A 23532-nucleotide genomic window follows, 5' to 3' on the forward strand; every position below is an offset into this window, starting at 1 on the left:
ATGGGTCATGGTGCTTCTGTTGTATCCCAGGTCTCCAGGAGTCAGCCGCAAAGCAGCTGGCAACAGCAGGAGGGAGCCAGCAGGGGGAGCTATCGAGGCAGCAGCCAGTGCAAATGTCCTGTGGCAGCAGGGTTTGTGAAGAGCAGAGCCCCACCCCCTGCCCCCCAGCAGGGCAAGGAGACAAGAGAAGTGTGCAGAGCCAGGCTGAGTCAGCCAGGCAACCAACGACTGGGTCCCCACTGGACTGCCGGCCCGAGCCAAGCTGGGGAGGGGTTTAAGCCGGCGATGGCATGATACGATCTGACGTTTAAAACCTCCTGCCGAGTCCTGCCAGGAGGGGGCACTCGAGCAGAAGCAGGCGGGGCACAGACACGGCGAGGACCCCTTGCAAGGAGAGCCAACTGCTAATTCTGTAGGAGGGCTAGGAGCCAGATGTTGAGCCCAGCCGTGATCCAAAGTTAAATTGTGTACACCTACCAGGCATGCAAGCCAGAATGCTCCTTAGAGGCAAGGGTCGTGAGACTTCATCTTCAGCTCCTAGACTGTGGGCATGTCAGGAGAGACCAGCCCCTGGAGAAGGACACTGTGCTTGGTAAAGTGGAGGGGCAGCGACAAAGAGGAAGTCCCCCGACAAGATGGACGGACATTGCAGAGCTTCGACCGCAAGATGGACGGACACGGTGCTGCACCCGTGGGCTCAAGCAGAAGAACACTTGTGAGGACGGGGCAGGACCGGGCAGTGTCCCTTCTGCTGTCCATTGGGCGCTATGGGTCGGAACCGACTCAATGGCGACACTCCCTGCTGTGGATAGTGACCTCACAGGACTGAGTAGAACTGCTCCCTGTGACTTCCGAGACGGTCACTCTTTAGGGGTGCAGGCAGCCTCATCTGGCTCCCGAGGAATACATCAGTGCTTCTGGGTGAGCAGTCGCCACTGGGCCACCAGGGCTTCTTTGGAAAAATCGCCAAGAATATTCAAAGCTCATCACTCCCCAAGCCTTCCCCTGCCGTTTACGGCCGTCCCTGTGCCTGCAGTGAATCCTGGCTTAGTCAGTGGAAGGTCGAGGCTTGTAGGTTGGCAGTTACCCGGAGCTCCCTTCAGCCCCACCTTTAAGGATGCAGAAATTGGCCAAGGTGGGGGGGGGTTATGCTGCAGGGATGGGCATTCGTGCTGCCCCTCAGCTCCTCACCCCCACCAAGCGCTGGTTCACACATGCCAGCATCCCACTTTGGGAAGGGGGTGGCTTCCTCGGGGTTAGGGGCGCCTGGTGCAGACGGCTCAGCTGATACCTTGAAGGCTGAAACATCATGATAGATGGATGCTGGTCTGAGCACGCAGCAGGCGGCTGGGCATTGGGCTTGATCGACGAGGTGGGTGGCAGAGCTGTGTCCCAAGATGGTGGTCTTTGGGAACTTGAGTGGTGGCGGGCAGGCCACCAGCCCATGGAACCAAGGCTCTGGAGCTGGACGCTTGCAAAGTGAGACTGTACGCCCTCTGCCCTCCTCTGAGGAGCTGTGTCTGTGGGGCGCCCTGCCCACAGGCTAGGAGTCCCTGGCTGGTTGGTCGGTTGGGCCCATCTGGAGGTGCCTCGGAAGAAAGGCCTGGTTATGTGTTTCCAAACGGTCACAGCTGTTGAAACCCCTCAGAGGCCAGCTCGGCCCTGTACACCGGGGACCCCCATGGGGGTGCTCAGTAGCACTGGTTGTTTGAAGGCTCCAGTGCTGCTGGCTAAGAGCCACTGCCTGCTGTGTGTCCCTGTCCAACCCCCCTCCCCCAAGCACTACGTACCTGGCTGGGCTTGGAGGCCGGCCACATCCTGGGCCAGCCCAGCAGCTGCTTCCACCCACCACTTCCTCATTTCCCACGTCTGGGGAGCCTGGGGAGCCGCAGGCCACCAAGTTTCAACCTTCCCTTTTCTAGAAAGGCCCTGACCTGGGCCTGCCTGCCTGTCACCTGGGCTTCTCCCAGAAAACTGGCTGCCAGCCTCTGCCCCTCGCTCACCTCCTCAGGCAGCGTGGGGGTGCTTAGAGCAGCGGTTCTCAACCTGGGGGTTGCGACCCCTTTGGCGGTCAAACAACCCTTTCACAGGCGTCCCCCAGTTCATAACAGTAGCAAAATTAGAGTTATGAAGTTGCAACGAAAATAATTTTATGGTTGGGGTATCACCACAACATGAGGCACTGTATTAAGGGGTAGCAGCATTAGGAAGGTTGACATCTACTGGCTTAGACAACTTAGGGAGAAGAAATGTTCACTTGAAGCAGATGTCACCAAACTTATTTGGCTCACCACTCCCTTTTTAGATGGGAAAAATAAATCAGCACCTCACCACACTCTGGCAACGGAACACGCGTGTACCCCAGCTTCTCATCCAGGATAAAGTGTAGTAGTGCAGTGGGCTCCAAATAGAGCTGCCAACCAGGGGGCCAGCAGTTCAAGTCCACCAGCTGCACTGAGGAAGAAAGACGAGGCTGCCTGCTCCAGTAAAGACTGAGAGTCTCAAAGACCCACAGGAGCAGTTCTGCTCTGTTCTGTGAGCTGGGTCGCTTTGGATCAGAACTGAGTTGCTGGCAGAGAGTTTGGTTTTTGGTGTTCGCACCCCCCTGATCATTCCAGTGCTCCCCCAGGGGTAGAATTGTCCACATTGGGAAGCGTTGACTTAAAGGGACAGTTGCTTTGGGAACCGTGGGCAGGATTGCTTTCCTGCGGCTGTGTTCCTCCATGGCAGATGGGCGGCCGGAAGCAGCAGACATGTGCTCTCTGTGTGGGCCCAGCATCCACACAAAGGCTGTCAGCTCTCACACTCCCCTCGAAGGCTCCCCAGAGGGCCCGCCCAGGTGTGGACATCTCTGGTGGTCCCTGGATAGTGGCTGCATCACTCCACTCTCTGCTCCGTCTTCACACCCCCTCCTCATCCATGTCCTCCACCTTTCCTGCTTCTTACAGGGACACCCACCATTAGCTTAGGGCTACCCAACTAACCCAGGATGATCAGATCCTCGGTCCTTCCCCCCAGCCACACCTGCACAGCACCCCTCGGTCCTTCCCCCCAGTCATACCTGTACAGCACCCCTCGGTCCTTTCCCCGTCACACCTGCACACCACCCCTCGGTCCTTTCCCCCAGTCATACCTGTACAGCACCCCTCGGTCCTTCCCCCCCCGTCACACCTGCACAGCACCCCTCGGTCCTTTCCCCCAGTCACACCTGCACAGCACCACCAGTCACCCTCCGTCCAACTCTGTCTCATGACAACCCCAGGCGGGTCAGAGCAGAACTGGGCTCCACTGGGCTTTCAAGGGTGAGTTTACAGAAGCAGATCACCAGGCCTTTTTTTCTGAGGCTCCTCTGGGTGGACTCGAACCGCCTACCACAGTTAACCGCCACGCTGTTAACCCTTTGCACCCTCAGGGACTCTGTGGTCACCTGCAGAAACCCTTCTGACAGGTAAGGCCACATGGGGAGGCTCTGGGAGGACAGCTCTATAGCGAGGGGTCTGCCCCTCACCCCACAGCAGGCCTCAAGGTATATCTGGGAGTTGGCAGCCCCCTGTGGTGTCCCTTGCCCTTCATTGACCCCTCTGGCTGTGGCCGTCCTGGGACCGGTCATGATGTCTTGTGGCCTAGGAAAAACCCCTCATTACGGGCTGGCTGTTTTCTTGGTTGTCAAAACACAGATTCGGAGAAGACTTCTCCTCCCTGACACTGCTGCTCATTAGATGGCTTGTGCCTGCCAGCACCTCTGCCCAAGCCCTGGCCCTGCGGCTCGGCCTGGGGAAGGGAGGCTGGGGGCTCCTGCCCCTCCTACTGATCAGATCCTTATGAAGAGCCTGGGCCCCCCAGATGGGCACAGCCATCGGAAGCGATCAAAGGGACAGGATGATTAGAGGGCTGGGGCCGGATGACCGGAGCTGTGAGGGCAGGCCAGGGGACAACGGGACTGTCCTGGAGCCGGGAGAAGGTAATTATGACTTGCAAGGTGGTGCCCAGCTGTTTTTCATCTGCTCTGAGGACAGAGAAGAGGAGGAGGCAAAGCATGGGGTACATGCATTGAGCAGTAGGTTAGACTCAAGGGTGAACTTCCTGGCTGGGAACTGGGTTCGTGGGTACCCTCCTTACCTACAGAACTGCAGCCTGGCACCATCCTCCTATTGGCTACAGGAAGCAGGACCAGAGGCACGGGCATGGACTGGATAACCTTTGGGGCCCAGGGGCCCCTGTCTGGCGTAGGAGGTTGGCTCCCTCCTTGCCATTGTCCCCGGGGCTCCCAGAGGAGAACCTTTTGGCAAGGCTGGTGGCCCTGAGGAAACAGCCTGGGTCTGAGAGCCAACAAGCGCTCAGCTGAAGCTTGTGCGATAAGGTGACCTTGCGTAATTGGGTGGGACTCTCGGCCAGCTCCCCAGGAGAACAATCGCACGGGAGTGCCTACATGCAGCAGGTGCTTTTGATAAAAACCTCCAGAATAAGGCTGGAGCCCTGGCTGGAAGCTGCCTGGAGGCCCTGGGGTCCTCTGGGGGCTGCGTAGTGAGGGACGCCCCCCAAACCCCTAAAGACTGGTGGACAGATGGTCGAGCAGGCCCAGAGGCCAACACCCCAAAAGAAGTCCCCAGGCACTGCTTCTGGCTCCTTCTTGGGAAGCTGTGGAGGGCGTGTGCCCGCCTGCCATGGCTGTGGTTTACTCGTCTCCTGTGCACAAACTCCCGTGGTTGAAAATAGTTCAAACTATCCCAAGTATGAGAAAGGGAGGGGCTGCTTGTCTTATGAAGGCCGGGCTCGGGTTCAGCGACTTAAAATCACCCACTAGACCCACTGCACTCTCCACCGGGGCCCTGGACTCCCCGCTGCTGGTTCCCCCACCTTGGAGAAGTCTCGGGCACATCCACACCTTTGGGACCTCTCAGAGGGACTCGGGGATCTGAGGGGCAGGAGGGGCTTGGTAGTGACAATCCCAAGCCCGGGATGAGCTCCGGGCACTCACATGTCACCTTCCAGGATTGCGGAGATGCCCATGGGCGGGAGGGCCGCTCTTGTTTGATGTCCCTGCGTTGCTTGTGATTTGTCGCTCTGTAAGAATGAAACAGTGCCCGGTCCTGCGCCGCCCTCCCAATCACTGCTGTGTTTGGTCCCATCGTTGCAACCACTGTGTCCGTCCTTCTCACTGGAGGCCACCCCCTTTTTCTCTGACCCTCCACTTTAGCCGGCAGGACATCCTTCCCCAGGAACTAGTCCCTCTAGATAACTAACATGTGCAGAGTATGTTGAGAAGAGGTCTCACCACCTTGCCTCCAAGGAGCCTCTGGCTGTACTTCTTCCGAGACAGATGTGTGTTCTCCGGGCGGTCCACTGTGGTCCTTTCCGTGTTCTTCGCCGACACCGTCATTCAAACGCTCCTATTCGGTTCCAGGCTTCCCTATTTACAGATTCTGTTCCAAGCTTCCCTATTTGTGGTCGACTTTCACACGCGATTGAAAATACCATGGTTTGGATCAGGGGTACCTTAATCCTCAAAGGGATACTTTTTTTTTTTTAACACTTCGAAGTGGCTTTTTGCAGCACATTTGCCCAATGCAGGCTATCGTTTGATTACTTGGTGGTTGCTCCATTCCTGTGAATAATGGGTTCCAATAAACCAACATCCTTGGAGCCCCCGTATCATGATGCCGTGAGCCCTCTCGGTGTAAGTGGTTAAACATTGGGCTGCTGACCACAGGGTCGGCAGTTAGAAACCACCAACCGGCTCCAAGGGAGAAAGAGGAGGCTTTCTACTCCCATAAAGAGTTACAGCCTTGGATGCTCTTGGGGACAGTAGGGCCCAGTCCTCCAGGGTTGCAGTGACTCTGGATGGGCTTGGGGGGTCCGTGAGCTCTGTTGGTTCGTGCATTTACCAGGATGCCACTTATTGGTCCAGTTGTGCGCGTTTTTTGTTTTATGTTGCGGTGTAATCTATTAGTGGGGGCTTTGGATCTTCTTCACTTTCAGCTAATGAGGGGGCCACCTGCCTGGCTCTGCTGGTAATAGGGAGCAGAGGGGGTGTTATGACCTGTTTTGTACATGCCAACTCGTGACCGTATTGGACCGAGCAGAACTACACAGTAGGATTTCTGAGGCTGCCCTGGTGGGGGCGTTGGATAGATCACAGCAAGGATAGGTAGTTCAAGGCCATCTGCCTCTCCTTGGAGGAGAGAAGAGGCCGTCCACTGCTGCAGGGATGCACAGCCTTGGAAGGCCTCCGTCGGTTGGCTCTGAGTCAGGGTGGACTTGGTGGAAGTGGGTCCATCTATGGAAGCAGACTGCTGCAGCTTTCCCCCATGGAGCGGCCGGTGGGGTTGAACCTACAGCCTTAGGGATAGCAATGTGGTGCTTTAAGGACTGAGCCACCAGCGCTCCTTCACTAGCACATCACCTAAACCAGACCAGACTCGGAGCTGCAGAGTCCACGCTGATTGACAGGGAACCTGCAGACCAGAGTCCAACTGCTCCCACCCCAAAGGGTTTCCCAAAAAACCCAAACATGTTGCCATGGGGTCAATTCTGACTCACGGTGGCCCCAGGGGGCAGGGGAGAACTGCCCCCGGGTTTCTGAGACTGTAATTCTTTACTGGAGAACAAAACCTCATCTGTCTCCTGAAGAGCGGCTGCTGGTTTTGAACTGCTGACCTCAAGGTTATCAGCCCAACATGTAACCACCATGCCATCAGGGCTATAAAAAAATTTTTTTTCCTTTCTTTTTTTTTCCCCTCTCTGTTACCTCCTGTCCTCTAAAGTTGTAAATCTCTGGGAAGTGACAGCTTCATCTTTCTTTTGGGGAAGGTGCTGAATGCTTAACCCCTGCATTACCAGGGCTCTTGGTGTGTTCATTCCAGCTGTAGCTTCTCCAGGGTTCCAGTGGTCAAGGCAGAGCCCGGGGCCTAAAGTTACAAGGCGGTTGTCTGGGAGTGACAGAGACAGACAAGTGGGAGCAAGCCCAGATACAGAGAGTGCCCTCCTGCGCTTCACCTCTGGGGAAAGGTGCTTGATAAAAAAAACAGGTTTTTTTCCTTGTGGCTTGCACCTGGGGCTGCTAACCACAAGGTCAGCAGTTTGAACACCCAGCTGCTCCTCAGGGGAAAAAAAGGGGAGGCTTTCTACTGCTGTAAAGATTTACAGTCTTAGAAAGCCCTGTCTTATAAGATTACACAAGTCTTCTCTAGATGTGGAAAAAACAAGGTTACTTGAAGGACTACGGGTCACCTCACCCAAGCCAGGGTATCATCAGTTGCCTGATTTGCATGTGAAAGTTGGACATTGACTCCGGAAGGAGGGAGAATCCATGCCTCTGGATTGTGGTGCTGGAGAAGATGAAAGCGCCGTGGACTGACCCATGTCTTGGAAGAAGTGCGGCCAGAGCATGCCTTAGAGGTAGGGATGATGAAGCTTTGTCTCACGTGTTGTCAGGAGACCGCCGAAGGACACGTGCTTGGTAGAGGGTCTGTGACAAAGAGGAAGGCCCTGGACGAGATGGCCTGACCAGTGGCTCAAGCACGGGAACAATGGTGAGGCTGGCACAGGACTGGGCAGTGTTCCCTTCTCTTGTGCCCGGGGTCGCTATGGGCCCAAGAGGACTTGATTAGCACCTTACTGGTCCTGGCCGTTAACAACATCATGAGTCGGAGCTGAGTCGATGGCAATGAGCCTGGAGCCAGGGTTACCTCTGGCTGCTGCTTCTAAGGAGCTCTGGGACAATCCTAAGGCCTGGACCAGTGGTCAGGTTTGGTGTGGGTGAAGAGCTGGGCTGAATCCCGGCCTGGTGTTCTTCAGGTGCTGGTTCCGCTCTTTGTCCCCAGGGACTCTGGGGTTTAATCTGTGTTGCAGAGTGATTGGGGAGTTAGAGACCCAGGGCCTGGAGGGGAGGTCCAGCTTGGGCCCTAAGCACCCCTGTCCTCCTGCCCTGCCCCCATTGGCTGATGATTTCCTCCCAGTATGTGAAATGCAACCTTCTTCTACACCCTGGGAAGGCAGGGCTCCACTGCTTTGCCCTCAGAAGGCCCCTTACTGGGGAGGCATCTGTTCCTAGCTGTGGTGACTGGTGCCTATCCCAAGATGCCAGGGTGGGGACTGCAGGGGCGCACAGGGAGGATGGGATTTGGGCAGGGGTGGTGGGGGGCTCTGGTTTCGTAGATCACTCCCTGCAGCCCCCAGCCCCAAATCCAGCTTACTTATGGGGTACCAGAGCCGCCAGGCCCGCCTGATGAGAGGGTCGGCGCAGGGCGGGCGCACGCTCAATCCTTGCCAGGCGCTCAGCGGCGGGAAGGGTGGTTGCTAACTTTGTTTGCTGCCTTAAGTGAGCGTCCCGCCAAAGGACCCCCAGCGCCCGGGGAAGGGGAGGCCGCTCTTCCCCTCGGTGGTCGGCCTCCACTTCCGCCCACATCTGGCTCCAGCGGGGCGTCCGGCCGCCCTGGGTCGGCTGGCGGGCGGGGGCTGGAACTAGGGGCCGCGACCGCCCCCCCCCTCCGGGCGCAGGCGGGGCGGGAGGAGGGGGCGCCGGGCGCAGGCCCCGGACTCGGCCTGCGGAGGCCACCCGCCCGGCCTGGCCCGGCCCAGCCTAGCCCAGCCCGGCGTGGTGACGGGCGGGTGCAGCAGCCAGTGCGCGCCGGGGGCCGGCCGGTGCGGGAACCCGATCCGCCAGCGGGGGCGGGGCGGGGGCGGGCGGGGCCAGGCGCACCGCCCCCATTCATTCGGCGGATCCGGGGGCCGCGGCTCCGCGCGAGCTCTGCACGGAGCACCCGGCGCCCGAGCCAGCGCGCACGGAGGCCTGGCCGGGCTCTTCCTCGCCGCTGTCCCCGCGCGTCCGCGGCCCGCGAGCCACCATGTCCGACCCCGCGGTCAACGCGCAGTTGGACGGGATCATCTCAGACTTCGAAGGTGGGTGCCCGGTCGGGGGGCGCGGGAGGGAGGCGGGACCCCGGAGGGAGGCGCCCCCCACCGAGCGCGCCGCGCGCCGGACCCGCGTCGCCGACGTGGAGTACCCGGAGCTGGGAGCCCCGCGGGGACGCCGCACCTCCGGCTCCGGCGCTGCCGCTGGTTTCCGTCTGTCCTGCTTGTTTGTGTTCGCCGGGTAGCGGCGACCTCCGGGGAGGCGCGCAGGCAGCGGCGGAGCCTCTCTGGGGCGCTCCCATCGGAGCTGAGCACCGTCTCCCCCTTGCGCTTCGGCAGCTTGCGAGCCGGCCATAAAGCGGCCGAGGGGGTCGGTGCCCCCCCCCCCACCGGCCAACTGGCCAGGCTCATCCAGCTCGGTGGCCGTCCTCCCCTCCCCCACGCAGTTTTGGACTGATCTGACTCCGGTGGCAGATGGCCACCAAGTGGGCACCGCGGACGCTGCGGCCCCGCGTAGAGCACCGGGACCCCTTCGAGGGGCCCCCGTGGACACCCCCTTCCGACTCTGGAGCCGACTGGCGGGAGGAAGAAGGAGCCTGCGGCCGGGAAGCACTCTGCCCCCCTCCCCCTTCTGGGTTTCCACCGCGTGGGGGGACGAAGGGGACTTCGCCCTCCGGGTGTGGGTGTGGATCCACTTCCCGTCCCTGGGCCTCGTATGTTTTCTTGTGTCCTCGTGACTGCCCGTGGCCTTGCGCTCGCGCCGGCGTCCCGGGGAGTCAATCCTGCAGTCGGAAGGAAAGCTCACACAATAGTTTTCTACACTTCTGGGGCCGCCCGAGATCGATCGCGGAGGGGCGGGCCTGCCTCTGCGCGCAGCCCCAGGGATCCCCATCTGCTGGACTCGGCTCCCGCAGAGACCGCGTAAAGAGAGGGCCACGCCAGGCCGGGAGGTGACCAACCCTAGTCCTGAGGACCCCAACAACCAAACCCAGGTGCCCGCGCCCAGCCAGCGCACACTCGGCCCTCCTTGGTCCGCCCCATCCGCCGGGACGCCTGGGGGCGGGGATCAGAGCCTTCCAGATTGTGGCCTGGTTTGGGGCGGGGGGGGGGGGGCGGGAGCTGAAGAGGAGTGCAGTCCGTGGAGCTGTCGCTGGGGCACAGCACAAAACCACTCCCTGTGGACCGTCCCTGCACGCTGCCCGGAACAAGGGGGATTCTGGGTCTGGAAAGTTGGGATGACGTGGAACCCAGATCATCTTGACATGGGAGGGTCGCCCCTAAATTTGCGTCCCTGAGTGAAGAGGGATGGGGTTTGCTAGCGGAGGTGGGGGTGGAGGGCGTGGGGACCGCTGCCCCCTTCAGGGAAGTATTATCAACATGTCCAGGGGGGGCGGGGTGTCTGCCCGTAATGCCTGATCCGGAAGCCTGTGGGCGGAATTTCTGTGGAAAGGGGATTTGCGTGCTCTGACACCCCAGCTTGCTTGGGCTGCCTGCTTGGAGGGAGCCCCCTCTGGGTGCCTGGGAGGTGGGGGAGTATTTTTGATGTGTGTGACAAGATAGCATTTTGTGACCTTCTAATTTACCACGGACAATGACTGTCTTGAGGCTGGCCTTGGGGGAACAGCTGGCTACTTTCTGGAGGGCAGGGCTGAAATTGATGCTGGAGGTGGGGTCACTGTATGGATCAATGTGGGGGGCCTTGCAAACTCTGACAAGCTTAGTCTATCCTAAGGGTCCAGTTGGTGTGTGCATGCAAGCATCTTAGGCCCACCTGTGCATGAGTGTGGGCGTGTGCATGGGCACAGATGTACGTATGCATGCCTACTTGTGTGTGTGCATGTACGCATGAGTGTGCATGTGCATGCACGTGTGTAAGTGTGGGGGTGTGTGACTGAATGTGTTAGGCCTCTCTTCACCGTGACTTGGAGGACAAGAAGGTGGCTGGTCCCCAGGACCTTGTAGTAGTGTTGGAGGGCAAGACAGCCCATTGGCTCGGGCCATCGGAGGAGGGTGGGTGCTGAGAACCCCGGCTGAGAGCGGTCACTGCACAGGCTGCAAGGTTAGGGAGGAGTGGTTGTAGGAGACAGAAGGTCTGCTTTCCAGCTGGGCGAGTGGTGGGAGGGGGCCTCGAGGTGGGGGTGGTGATCCCAATGAACCAGGCCGATGGGAGCTGGTACCTGCAGAGGAGCTAGGTGCCCAGATGGGAAGGCGGGGTCATAACAGGCTAACTGTACCACCAAGAGAGTGGATGGAGCTTGGTGAGCCCCTGCAGGGGCGGGGTGAGGGGCCCCTTCTGGGTGGCCTTGTGTCTCCTCTGAAGAGACCCAGCCTTGATGGGCCTTGGCAGCTCCCAGGGTGGGGGCACAATGTTGCCTTCTCCTGTGGGTCCTCAGAGGTGCGAGTCCAGGGATACCCCTGAACCAACTGACCTCTCTGGGACTTCAGTTAGAGCAAAGGTCTACCCTAGGCTTCTGCAAGTGGCCCACAGGGAGGTTCGAGGCGTGGAACAGTGTCAGGGGCATGCAGGAAGCTACCTGGGCAGGCAGGTGCTCGTAGAGCAGGGAGTTACCTTGTGTGAATGTGTGTGTATGTGTGTGTGTGTGTCCACAGGAGTAGGGGCCCTGAGTTCAAATCCTGCTCATACCCCCCACCCCATGTTTCTGCCCCCACATGGGGAATACCCTTCTCTTGGGGGACCCTTCTCTTTTCATCTCTTTATCACTGCCCTGTCCCCACCCCCACCCCCATGGAGACCGAGGAGTGCACTGTGGGACTGCGTCTCCCTCCCGTTGTGACTGTGTCTGGTGGGTCCTGGGTCACAGGGCCCAGGGACCCAGGACTGCTGGGGAGGAGGAGACGGTCAGTGTGGCTGGTTCACTGTCCAAGGCTCCTCCCCCTTCTCTGGGGCCTGTTGCCTGTGTGGGCCCGGGGGTGACCCTCTGCGCTATCTCACTCTGGCCCGGAGGAGCCTGGGCTAAGGGACGTCTTGTTCTGTGGGAGTCTCGGGCCAGATTCATTATCGCAAACACAGTTACAAGCCGGGTCCTTGGACGTCAAGAGCCGCTCTGTGTATCAACAGTCGGCCAGCTGGCCAGGGGGTGTTGGCTCGGGGAACTTCTCCAGGGTTTGCGTGGGGAGAGTCCACACAGTCCTTAATGTCCCCGAGCCCCAGGGGCTGGGACTCAGAGCTGCCACCCCCCCTCCTCGAAGCCTCCTTGTTCCCGTGGGAGGGTTCTTGAGCCTGTCCAGGGGGCTGGGACTTGAAAGGATTCGGGGCAGGGGGAGTTGTCAAAAGGGCCTGAGAGGGTCTCCTGGCCTGGGTAGTGACACCTCTGGGACAGGCACTGGCGCTGGCTACCCAGCAATCCCCTGTATCCCCAAAGGAGGTGACCTGTTGCTTAGTAATGGTCCCTAATTAAAGCGTCAGGCCTCCTGGGTTCTTCATCCTGCTTCTCTGCCAGGACCCAGGGCCCCCCTCCAGCCCACACTGGCCTGTTGCGTGGTGTCCGCGGCAGCAGGGAAGGGAGTGTGTCTGTTTGACTGCTCGTGGGCTGCTCTGGCCTTGAACTGAGGGTGCTCTGGGGACTGAGCACGAGGCCAGGTAGGGCCTTCATCCTGGTGTGAGCATCTGAGGTCTAGCTGCTTGAGCAGAGGCAGGTGGACAGCTGGTCCTCCGACTGGGCCAAGGAGTGGGGAGTCTGGCCCTTGTAGCCGGCCTCCCTTGGGCAGGTGTTCTGGAGGGCATGGGTCTCCAGAGGGCATTGGAAGTGACTAGTGGTCAGTTTGCGTCCAGAGCAGCCCAGAGGCCATGTGGAATAAGGCTATGGAGGATGGCTTGGGCCACAGGCCCGCCTCGCTTGGCTGGTTCAAAGCCCCTTGCCGTTGGGCACGTCTCTCCCCTCCTGAGCCTCAGCCTGTGCGTCTGTGAAATGGGGATGTAGACGCCTCTCCAAGAGGTGCTGCCAGACTGCATCACAGGCGGAGACATCAGCCGGGGGGTGGGCGGCCATCGCGGCTTGGTCATGGTGGAGGGGTTGGTATCTGCCGTCACATTGGCTCCGGTACAAGATGGCAAAGCGTGGCGCCATCCTCTCGGCCCTTGCCAGCCTTGAGTCTGCCACCGGGTGCCTTCCAGCGGAGGTGGCTCATCTTCCCACCCTGATGGCACAGAGTTCTGCTGTGCTCCGCAGGATCTCCGGAAGGCAATCTCCGGGCCTTTCTTCCCCCTTCCCCTCAGTCTGGACGCTCTGCTAAAAGCTGCCCACCCGAGTGACCTGCTGGTACTTGAAATACTGGTGGTGTCGCTTCAACACCTAAGCCAACCACTACAATGCAGTGGGGCGGGGGTGGGGGACAGATGGATGGTGGGCAGGCTGAAGCTTCCTTTCAGGGGCAGGTAGGTGTGGACATTTACCATGGATGGACCTCAATAATGGAAGGTGTTGAAAGGCCCCCGTGATGTCAGCAGCCAAGAAGGCGGCTGGGAAGGGAGGTTCTGCAGGTTCTGGGGAGCTGCCTGGGAAGCCTGGCTGAGCTGGCTGGGGCAGGGGCAGGGGCAGGGTTGGGGTGGGTCTGTTGTGCTGGGGCCTGAGTCCGAGGATGCCTGCCTTGCTGAGAACGCAGGTGGAGGTCATGTGAACTGCTGACTCCCCTAAATGGGCACACTCCCTACCCCTGAGCTTGGCACCCAGTGCCCTGCCTGCCAGGACCACATGCTGATGGGGACACAGACAAGGCTGGGCATAGGACTGTGAGTTGAGGGCTGTGAGCCTGCTGCCCAGCCTTTCTACAAGGGAGGATGGTGGAGTGTCCGGATGAGCTGACCTTGCGGTTCAGGGCTGAGACCAGTGATGCCCAGCTGGGTGCTACTCACTCTGGTGCCAGCTGACGCTGCACCCCCAGCCCTGGCAAGGGGCTGCATGCCCGGGCTAGATGGCAAGGACCCCGTGTTTGGAAACTGCTCTTTTGAGAGTTGGTAGTGTTTCTGGAGTTCCAGCTGGCATGGTGCCCACTCAACAGTGGCCGCTCCCTCGACGTGTGTTATAAGGGGGGTTGTCCTGGGGACAGCACCAGTCTTCTCTTGATGGAGGTCAACACCCCCCACCAAACAAACCCCAAACTAGTCACCATTAAGGTGACTGGACACTTAGGTAGCCCATGGGACAGACTTCCCGTTGGACTTTCTTTATGAAAACCGGTCACCAGGCCTTTCTTGTTTTATTTTTAAAATCATTTTATTGGGGGCTTGTACAATTCTTATCACAATCCATCCATCCATCCATTGTGTCAAGCACATTTGTATCTCTGTTGCCATCATCATTCTCAAAACATTTGCTTCCTACTTGAGCCCTTAGTATCAGCTCCTCATTTTCCTCCACTCCCCCCTCCTTCATGAACCGTTGATAATTTATAGATTATTATTATTTTGTCATATCTTCCACTGTCCCGATGTCTCCCTTCACCACTTTTCTGTTGTCCATCCCCCAGGGAGGAGGTCACATGTAGATCCTTGTAATCAGTTCCCCTTACTACTCCACCTTCCCTCCACCCTCCAGGTATCGCCACTCTCACCACTGGTCCTGAAGGGATCATCCGCCCTGGATTCCCTGTTTCCAGTTCCTATCTGTATCAGTGTACATCCTCTGGTCTAGCCAGATTTGTAAGGTAGAATTGGGATCATGATCGTGGGTGGGGAGGAAGCATTTAAGAACTAGAGGAAAATTGTATGTTTCATCGTTGCTACCCTGTGACCCGGCTGGCTCTTCTCTCCAGCGCCCCCCCCGCCCCCGTGACCCTTCTGTAAGGGGGTGTCCAGTTGCCTACAGATGGGCTTTGAGTCTCCACTCTGCACTAACTCTCATTTACAGTGATATGATTTTTTTTTCTTTTTTAAACATTTTATTAGGGACTCATACAACTGTTATCACAATCCATACATACATCAATTGTATAAAGCACACCTGTACCTGCTTTGCCCTTATCATTTTCAAAGCATTTGCTCTCCACTTAAGTCCTTTGCTTCAAGTCCTCAATATGATTTTTTTTTTTTGGTTCTTTGATGCTCGATACCTGATCCCTTCAGCACCTCGTGGTCACACAGGCTGGTGTGCTTCTTCCATGTGGCCTTTGTTGCTTCTGAGCTAGATGGCCGCTTGTTCACCCACCAGGCCTTTCTTCTAAGGCACCGCGACATGGGTTGGAACCCAACTGTTTGGTGAATACCAAAAAAGAGCCTCAGACCCACTGCCATCGAGTCAGTTCCAGCGCATATGAACCCTCCAGAGCAGAGTGGTTCTCAACCTTCCTCTTGCCACGACCCTCCACTAGAAAATTCTTTTAATCGCTACTTCATTGTAGTAATTCTGCTACTGTTATGAATCAGGTGACCCCTATGAAAGGGTTGTTCCACCCAAGGGGTCGCGACCCACAGGTTGAGAACCGCTGCTCTATAGGGTTTCTGAGGCTGTAGTCTTTAGGGGCTCCCACATAGCCCCATTTTCCTCCCTCACAGACATTGGTGGGTTTGAACTTCCAGCCCTGTCCTTAGCCATCCAATACAACCCCTCCTCTTCTTTCTCCACTCCCGGAGGTGGAGGAGGGTGGGGCTCTGCCTTGAAGACCAGTCCTGACCAGCAGCCTCCTTACCCCTGCCCACTTCTGTTCACCAGCCGAATGCCTCTTGCTCTGTGCAGGATGGACCCGGCTGCTGCTGGAGACCTGCCACCACCACCCCTCCTATGGACAGGTGCACAGGGCCCATACAGAGTCCTCGGGGAGGCCCAAGGCTCCATGCTGGTCCCTGAACCCAGGGTAGAGTCCTGCCTTCCCGCCAGGCCAGGCCGGTGCCCCATTGTGGGGAGCAGTAGCGGGTGGGCCCAGGGTCAGGGCCTCTGCTGCCAGTTTGCCTAGAGCAGCGGTTCTCAACCTGTGGGTCGTGACTCCTCTGGAGGTCGAGCGACCGTTTCACAGGGGTGGCCTGATTCATCACAGTAGCAAAATGACAGTGATGAAGTAGCAATGAAAACCATTTTTATGGTGGGGGGGGGGTCACCACCACATGAGGAACTGTATGAAAGGGTCATGGCCTCAGGAAGGTTGAGAACCACTGCCCTGGCCACACCCCTCTCCAAGTCCTGCAAACACAGTGGGCACGCATCCCCGCGCACCCTCCTAACAAGCCACCAAGGGGGTGGTCCCACTGCGGCTCCCTTTCCAAAGCTGCTTGGGTTTTTCCCAAATTTGGAGGCGTTGGGAGCAAGGCTGACTTGTCAGAACTCCACAGAACCCCGTCTCTCTCGGAAGCCCGGGCATTTGTCATCTCTTCAGTCAGATCCCCCCACTGCCATACCCCCCCCCCCCTCCTTTTCCCCAGGTGCCGGGCATGGCTGCGTCCAGGACATCCTCTATTCCGGGAGACCAACGTCTGCTGGAAGTCCGCTTGGCGTGATTCTAAAAGCTGCCAGGACCTGGAATCTGGGCAAAGGATGAAAGGGCAGCCAGGATTGGGACAGGGACTGAGAGTGCCCCCGTGCCTGCCCCCTGCACCATCCAGATCCCCAGTGATTCTGGGGGGCTGACAAGGCAGGTCCCAGGCCCCTGAGCCCCCAGTCTCGGGAATCCCGAGAGTCCAGTCCTTAACTGCATCTCTGCCACCCTTTCCCCACCCACATGGCCCTCCTCTCCGAGAGGGTGATTTGGGGAGAGGTGGATCTGAGGGCATTCAAAGGAGGGGCCGGCTGGCCTGGCCTCAGCAGGGGGCAGCTGTCTCCCCTTTGATTACTGACAGGCCGTGTCCCCTCTGTGCCCAGAGACTCAGTGTGCAGGAGGCTGGGCTGGGCCCCCCACAGGAGGCCTCGGGCCTTTTCAGCTCTGCACGCTTCCTGTCCCTCCAGATGCCCCCAGCAGGGGAGGAAAGGGCTCTGCAGAGCAGCTTGTTAATGACACCCTTGCCCTGAGCTTCACGCTGCCTGTCCCCTGGAGCAGGGCCTGGAGGGGTGCTGTCTGGGCCAGCGAGAGGCCAGGCTCTGCTCCCAGCAAGCCTTCTTCTGGCCCTGGCCTCTCCCTGGCTGCAGGAAGCCCCCGCCAATTGAGACCTGTGTCCTACTTTCCAAGTGGGTGACTGCTTCCCCGGGAGGGGAGGGCAGGGCCAACGCGGCTCTGTCCCCAGACTGATCCTGTTGGAGCACGTGCACTGGCTGGCCTGATCCAGCGCTGACCCAAAAGGGTCCTTTGGATGGTTGGGGATTGTGTGTGGGGGGGTGGGCGGGGGGGCGCTCTATTCCAAAAGAACTGCTGCAGTTTCCCCCCTCTCCCCCATCGCTGCCGAGACTGCACGTGGATGGGGTGGGTGTGCCTCGGGAGTGTGAGGGGCACGGAATCCTTGGTGTTCACACAGGTGCCCCAGCCGGCGCGTTGGCTGGTCTTTTTTCATCAGATGGTCTCTGCGGCCATGGGTGCTCTGGGAGTGCCGCAGTCCAGCCTCCAGCCTTGGGCAGAGGGCTAGGAGAGCTCCCTGGAGGAAGGGCCCCTACTCAAAGGTTTGGGCAGGCGTTTGCAGGCAGGTGACGCTGGCTGTCTTGTACTGTGGAAGACGTCACCATACCCCTCACCTGGCACAGGTGCCCTCACTGCCGCCAGCTTACCTGGGCGTCATTGGGGGTGGACAGGGCTGTGGGTGCAAGCCACACTGGGGTTCATTGCAGCTGGTGGGAAGGGCTTCGGTGTAGAAATTAATGACATTGGGGGACGGTGGGGACAGGTGGAGGGCAGTAGCCCAAAGACGTATTCTCTGTGCTGAGCTGGCTGCAGACTGGTCCCCAGCAGAACGGCCACCTTACTGTCTTGCTAAGCAACACAAGAAACTTGGCATGCTGGGCACACCCCCCTGGGGGAAGGTATACAGAGGGTGGAGCCAAAGTTCCCCTCCTGACCATCTGCTGCTCCTGCACTCTGAACCCTGGAGAAGCTGGGGTGTGGAGATCTGGGGAGGGCAGAAATCTGCCCCAGCCTTGGCGGGGCTGGTGGGGTTCAAATATTTACATCTCTCCTAATATTTAAATGGTGCAGCCGGCTCCTGCACACAGCTGCCTGGAGCCAGCTGTCTGCACCGTCCTCCCTCCCTCCCTCCCGCTCCTGAATTCTTTGTCTCTGACCCAAGCCCAAGCCTCCAGCTGTTCCCCCTTCTCTCAGGCACTTCCGCTGCCTGCACTTAGGCTTGGTAATTCCACAGCCCCTCTTCCCCTTTTCCTGAGCACCTACTGTGTGTCAGGCTCCCGGCTTGGTGTGTGAAGTCTCTGCTCATCCCCCAGAGTCCAGTCAGGTAGACAGCGGCTTGGGCTCAGGCAGGCCACCCAATTACCTGGCTCGTAGCTGGTTTGGGCCTTGCTGGAAGGCAGGCTCAAGCCTCCCCAAGCCCCATCCCCGCACTCATACCTAAGCGTTTCTGCTGCTGACACTTGCTCCCTGGCCTCCTCTCCAAGTCCAGGGCAAATGGGACAGCTGGGGGGTGGGCAGAGACCAGGGTCTGACTAGAAGCTGCTTCAGCGCCCATCCCAGCCACACCACTTGGGGCTCCCTGACCTCCGTGTCCTTGTGTGAAATAGGTGGGTAGTGTCCACCTGCAAGAAGCCTGGGAGCCTTGGATAGACGATGGTTTGAAAGGGCTTGGAGGTGGCTCAGGTTTGACTTTTTAATTGTGGTAAATGATCGACAGCATGGCATTTAGCCTTTGGAAGCCTGCCTTCAGGAACAACGTTAGACTTGGCATGTTTGAAAACCTCCATCACTTCCCCACCCCCCCCTATAGAAACCCCTCTGCCTGTTAGGCACTGACATCCCTGCATGCACCCCCCTCTCTCCATCCAAACATAAAGCCGCCCTGCTGTGAAGCCCTACAGAGCAGGCCCCCGGCTGGCAGGTTTCTGAGACCCTCATTCTGGGCACAAATAGAAAGCCCCATCCTTCTCCCACTCTGCTTCCAATCTGAAGCCACTGTGAACCCAGGCTCCTCCTGCTTCAACTTGCGAGTCCTATGGTCCTGTCGCCTCGGGAGAGAGTTTACAGATGGGTGGTCAGAGGCCACCTTGTGTCCAGCAAACGTCTGGCTCCATTTTCCCACCAGCATACACTCACTTCCCGCCTCGGTGTCCCCGGGCTGGCCACGTCCACCGCGTCTCAGCCTTCTTATCACCATGCGTTCGCACGCTTCATCAGCTGCAGCCTGGTGTCAGCGTAACTTCAGCCTGCACGCCGGGATGCCCAGGACCGTGTGTGGCTGGCTTTGCTGGGGCGTCCCTGGTATCCCCGTGCTGTGCCCGTAAGGCCGCAGGGATGGTTGGGGTCCACCACAGGTCTGTGTCCCTGCGGGAAGGCACACTTGTTTTTTATAAATCATTATATTGGGGCCTCGTACAACTCTTATCACAGTCCATCCATCCGTCCATTGTGTCAAGCACATTTGTACATTTGTTGCCCTCATCATTTTCAAAGCATTTTCGTTCTACTTGAGCCCTTGGTATCAGCTCCTCATTTTTTCCCTCCCTTCCTCCCTCCCTCATGAACCCTTGATAATTATAAATTATTATTGTTTTGTTATGTCTTGCATTGTCCGATGTCTTTCTTTACCCCCTTGCCTGTTGTCCATCCTCCTGTGAGGGGCCTATAGGTAGATCATTGTGATTGGTGCCCCTGTTCTCCCACCACCTTCCCTTTACCCTCCTGGTATGGCTACTCTCAATATGGTCCTGAGATGTTTATCTGTCCTGGATTCCCTGTGTTTCCAGCTCTTATCTGTATCCATGTACATGCTCTGGTCTAGCCAGATTTGTAAGGTAGAATTAGGGTCGTGATAGTGGGGCGGGGGGAGCATTAAAGAACCAGAGGAAAGCTGTATGTTTCATTGGTGCTTCACTGTACCCTGACTGGCCCGACTTCTCCCACACTTGTTTTTAAGAGTTTAGTTTTCAGAGGGCCAGACAGGGCTTGGCAGCCTGAATGGTGTAGCACTCTGGTCTCCCCTCCCCTCTCCACCCCCTTCCTCGTGTAGAACACAGAGGACAGTGAAACCTTGTGTCCCCTTGGTGACCGGGGGCTCCTGGTGGCCTTATGCCCCTCTGGATCTCTGGTCTTGGGGTCAGATCCAGCCCCAGGTGACGTATGTGAGTTACCGGAGTGGCCCCACAAGTTCTCTTAGACTTAGCTGTCATCTCGAGGGGAGCCGATGGCCAGGCCTTTCTTCTGTGACACTGCCAAGTGGGCGTGAGTTTCCAGTCACCCCCCCCACATCCATACACACCACACATACATATACATACACACACAGACATACCACACATGTACACACAGACGTACCACACATGTACACACATATGTACCACACATGTACACAACACATATATGCACGCACACACCAGATATGTACACACATCACATACACACATGCACACACAAACACACCACACATGTACCACAGATGTACCACACATGCATACACATATATGTACACACATATATGCATGTATACACAGACACACACCCTTTCAGCGATGAAGCATCACGGAACTATTTTCGTTCGTTAGCAGGCTGTTTCCAGCCTGAGCCCCACTGTCTGCAGGCTCTGTCTCCCACCTCCCTCTACACCTCCCCAAAGGGGCTTCCAGGAAGGTCTGGGGTCCCTGCGGATGTTCCCGACTGCCCGGGCCTGCTGGCCTGTCTGTCTTCGAGTCAGTGGGCGGATTGAGGGGCTCCCAGGTTGTGATTGGCAGGATTGGGCCCCGGTGGCTGTGGGTAGGTCAGAGGTTATCAGGGACCAGGTCTGCTCAGGAGCGGGGAGTGGGGGACCTAGGGTCTCCTCTCAGACTCGCAGGCAGGGGCGTGGAGTCCCGGGAACAGCCTTCAGTTCTTTCTTGTTCTCCCACAGGTGTTCCTCAGAGTCAGGTGTGGCCTGGGAGGGGGCAGTTCCCTGACACCTGTCCCTGTCTCACACACCCCTGCCCCCAAGGGACTGGACCTTACATGGGGCTGGGCAGCATCCCACCTAGAAAGGTGCCCATCGAAGGCCTTCCGGGTGGGGAGCAGGAGCAGGGAGTGAGTGAGCAGGGGCACCCTGGAGCTGAGGCAGGTGGGCAGGTGGGCCCACAGGTGTGTGTGCAGAGAATGGCAGGGAGCAGGGCCCCCACCAGCACCCTGTCCCACAGGACAGACATCTTCCCCTCCCCTGGGCCTTCTCAGCAGCCCCTCTCCTGCCCCTCCTCTCTCCAAGGACCCCTCCCTTGGAGGTCCCTGGGGCACTCGTCTGACCTTGGGGAGGGGGGATGTATCCTGGCAGAGACCCCAGACGTGGTGTGACCGCCACCTCACTGTGGCTGCCAAGTGCCTCCTGGGTTCTCCGAGCTTGAGGTCCCTGCAGCTGACACAGGGCCTCCTATCCCTCCCCCGGCTGTGGGGGCCTCATCTCAGCCACTTGCTGGCCTGGCCTCTTGGGGACTGAGGACGGTTTGTTCTGGAATCTTCAGTGTCTGGCTGCAGCCACCCCCACCCCAATCTCCTACTTCCCTGTGACAACACCCCACCCCCAGCCACCCCCTTTGTGTTCTGAGAAGTATCCAGCCTTGGGTCAGAGGCCGTGGTGGTTACTGTGCGCCCAGGGCCCTGGCCTGTGTCCTCCAGTGCCACGCTGACCGGGGCCTGACCTCTAACCTCTGGGGCCACCGCCCCCTGTAATTAGGCCACAGCTCTTGCTGGCCCTTCTGCTGCCGCCTCTGGCCACCTCACAGACAGGCCCCTCCATCCCCCATGTTGGTCCCCAGTGTGAGTGAGGGGTGTGCTCCACCTGGCCTCGTGGCCTGGGGTGGGTGGGTGGGGCTTAGCTTTCCCAGTTGCTGTGTTAATGGCTCCTCCCTTTTAACCCCAGGTTGGTGGGTGAGCAGGGAGCAGTGGCTTTCTTGTCTGTGCTGGGACGGTGACGTCCCGTGGGGCATGGAGGGCCCGTGCTATGTCTGTGGGTCTTCCTGCTGGGGGCAGCGTGTGCGTCAGAGGCCTGGCAGCGTGTCACACTGGTGGCTCGTGTGTTGCTGAGATGGACGGGCACAGAGGCTGCCCCGTGGGCTTGGGCAGAGGAACAGTTGCGAGGATGGCCGGTACAGGTCTGGGTGGGGTTTCCCTCCCTGGTGCATCCAGTCCCTATGGGTGGGAACGGACCTAACACCACCCACAGCTTGATCCAGGGCCAGGGTGTGGCGTTCTGAGGCAAAAGACAGACGCCACTCTGGGTGGCCAACCTCTGGGCTGGAGGGTCAGATGTAGACCCAGAGGTACCGCCGAAGAAAGATCTGGTGAAACCACACCCCGCCACCAGCCCTGAAAACCCAGTGGAGCCCAGCACTTCCTGGGCTGGGGGTGTTAGGAGGGGTCAAGGTGAAGGAGGACAGGGGGTGGTGGAGACCCTTTAGGGGCCTCCAGCTCACCCTTGTATCCACGGGAGCGGGCAGCTGGGTCTTCCCAGCAGCCAGAGAGAGGACTAGCTGGGACAGGAGCAGGGGAGGGGGCCCAGGCTGCACTGGGCACACCCCCTCCCTCAGGGGGACTCACTGACCTCTGTGACCCTTGGAGTAGCAGCCTGCACTGCTCTGCCTTGAGGCCAGTCACTCCCACCTGCCTTCATCAGCCACCATCTATCAGGGGACCTTTGACCCCCAGAGCCCTGAAAGGTCATTTAATCTCTGCACCTTGCTCCAGGCAGACCATGCCGAGGCCAGCCCACAGGGATCAGTTCTGGGCAGTGGACAGTGCCTCTGTTCGGTACACCGAGCTGGTCCACCAGCAGCGCTGGTTCGAAAGTTCTTCCTCTTATCCCACCACATTCCCAGCTCAAGGCTTAATCCCATTTCCCTTCCTCCTGGTCACAGCATACACGGATAACCCACCAGACTCAGAGCAACCCTTACAGGATGAAGGAGAACTGTTCCCTGGGGTGTCCGAGGCGGTCAGTCTTGATGGAAGAAGGCGACTTCTTCTTCCTCCCTCGCAGCGGCTGGTGGGTCCGAACCCTCGACCTAGTGGTCAGCAGCCTGATGCCTATACTAGACCTCCAGGGCTCCCCAGCCCCTTTGGTGGAGTTCAGTAGGGGTAGGACACTTCCAGCCCAGCCTCTGCCCCTGGAAGAGTGACTGTGGAGTCTGATCCCAGATGGGTACTTCTGGGGACACTGGGATGGAGTCCAGTGTGCAGCTGGTCCGGCCCGGCTCAGGTGGGCATGTGGGTGCAGCACTGTGGGGCCAATGTGGGGCATCTCTGAGCGGCAGGAAGGGGATATGTGTTTGTGTGGGGGTGGGAGGGGGGTGCTTTGGCAGTGGCAAGGGCAGGGAGCGTGCTGGCGGCTGACGGGGCCTTGTGGGGAGAGGCGTCTTCCTGCCAAGCTGGCTGGGCTGCAGGCGCCCTTGTCCCCTCTCAGCAGTGACTCAGCGGCGGCAAGTAGCGTCTGTGTCAACAGAACCCTCACAAGTTCAACAGAAGGGCCTGCGACCCATCCACCCTCATTCTGAGGGTCACTGAGTCTCTGGGGCGGCCCTAACGAGACCCCCACAGGGTTTCTCCCCCCTTATCCAGGACCCAGAGCCTGAGACCAGGGCCTTGTCAGTCAGCAGAGACCCACTCACAGGGACTCTCAGGGAGGGCCCTGCC

The 23532-nt window shown here is 58.8% G+C and overlaps 1 protein-coding gene across 2 annotated transcripts in view; it reads left to right on the plus strand.

Moving 5' to 3' along the window:
• The window catches only part of SEPTIN9 (septin 9), a 136949-nt gene that overhangs the window by 28937 nt on the left and 84480 nt on the right, over positions 1-23532 (plus strand). The window contains exon 1 of one of the 2 annotated variants that reach the window (XM_075562279.1): positions 8659-8901. The exons of the other annotated variant lie outside the window; for it this stretch is intronic. Within the exon in view, the coding sequence (XP_075418394.1) occupies positions 8847-8901 (55 nt within the window). The 5' untranslated portion in view covers positions 8659-8846. Of the gene's footprint in view, positions 1-8658; positions 8902-23532 lie in introns of those variants that run through there. 2 annotated transcript variants of the gene reach the window in all.

This window comes from Tenrec ecaudatus, chromosome 10 (assembly GCF_050624435.1).
Source record: "Tenrec ecaudatus isolate mTenEca1 chromosome 10, mTenEca1.hap1, whole genome shotgun sequence".
NCBI classification, from domain to species: domain Eukaryota; kingdom Metazoa; phylum Chordata; class Mammalia; order Afrosoricida; family Tenrecidae; genus Tenrec; species Tenrec ecaudatus.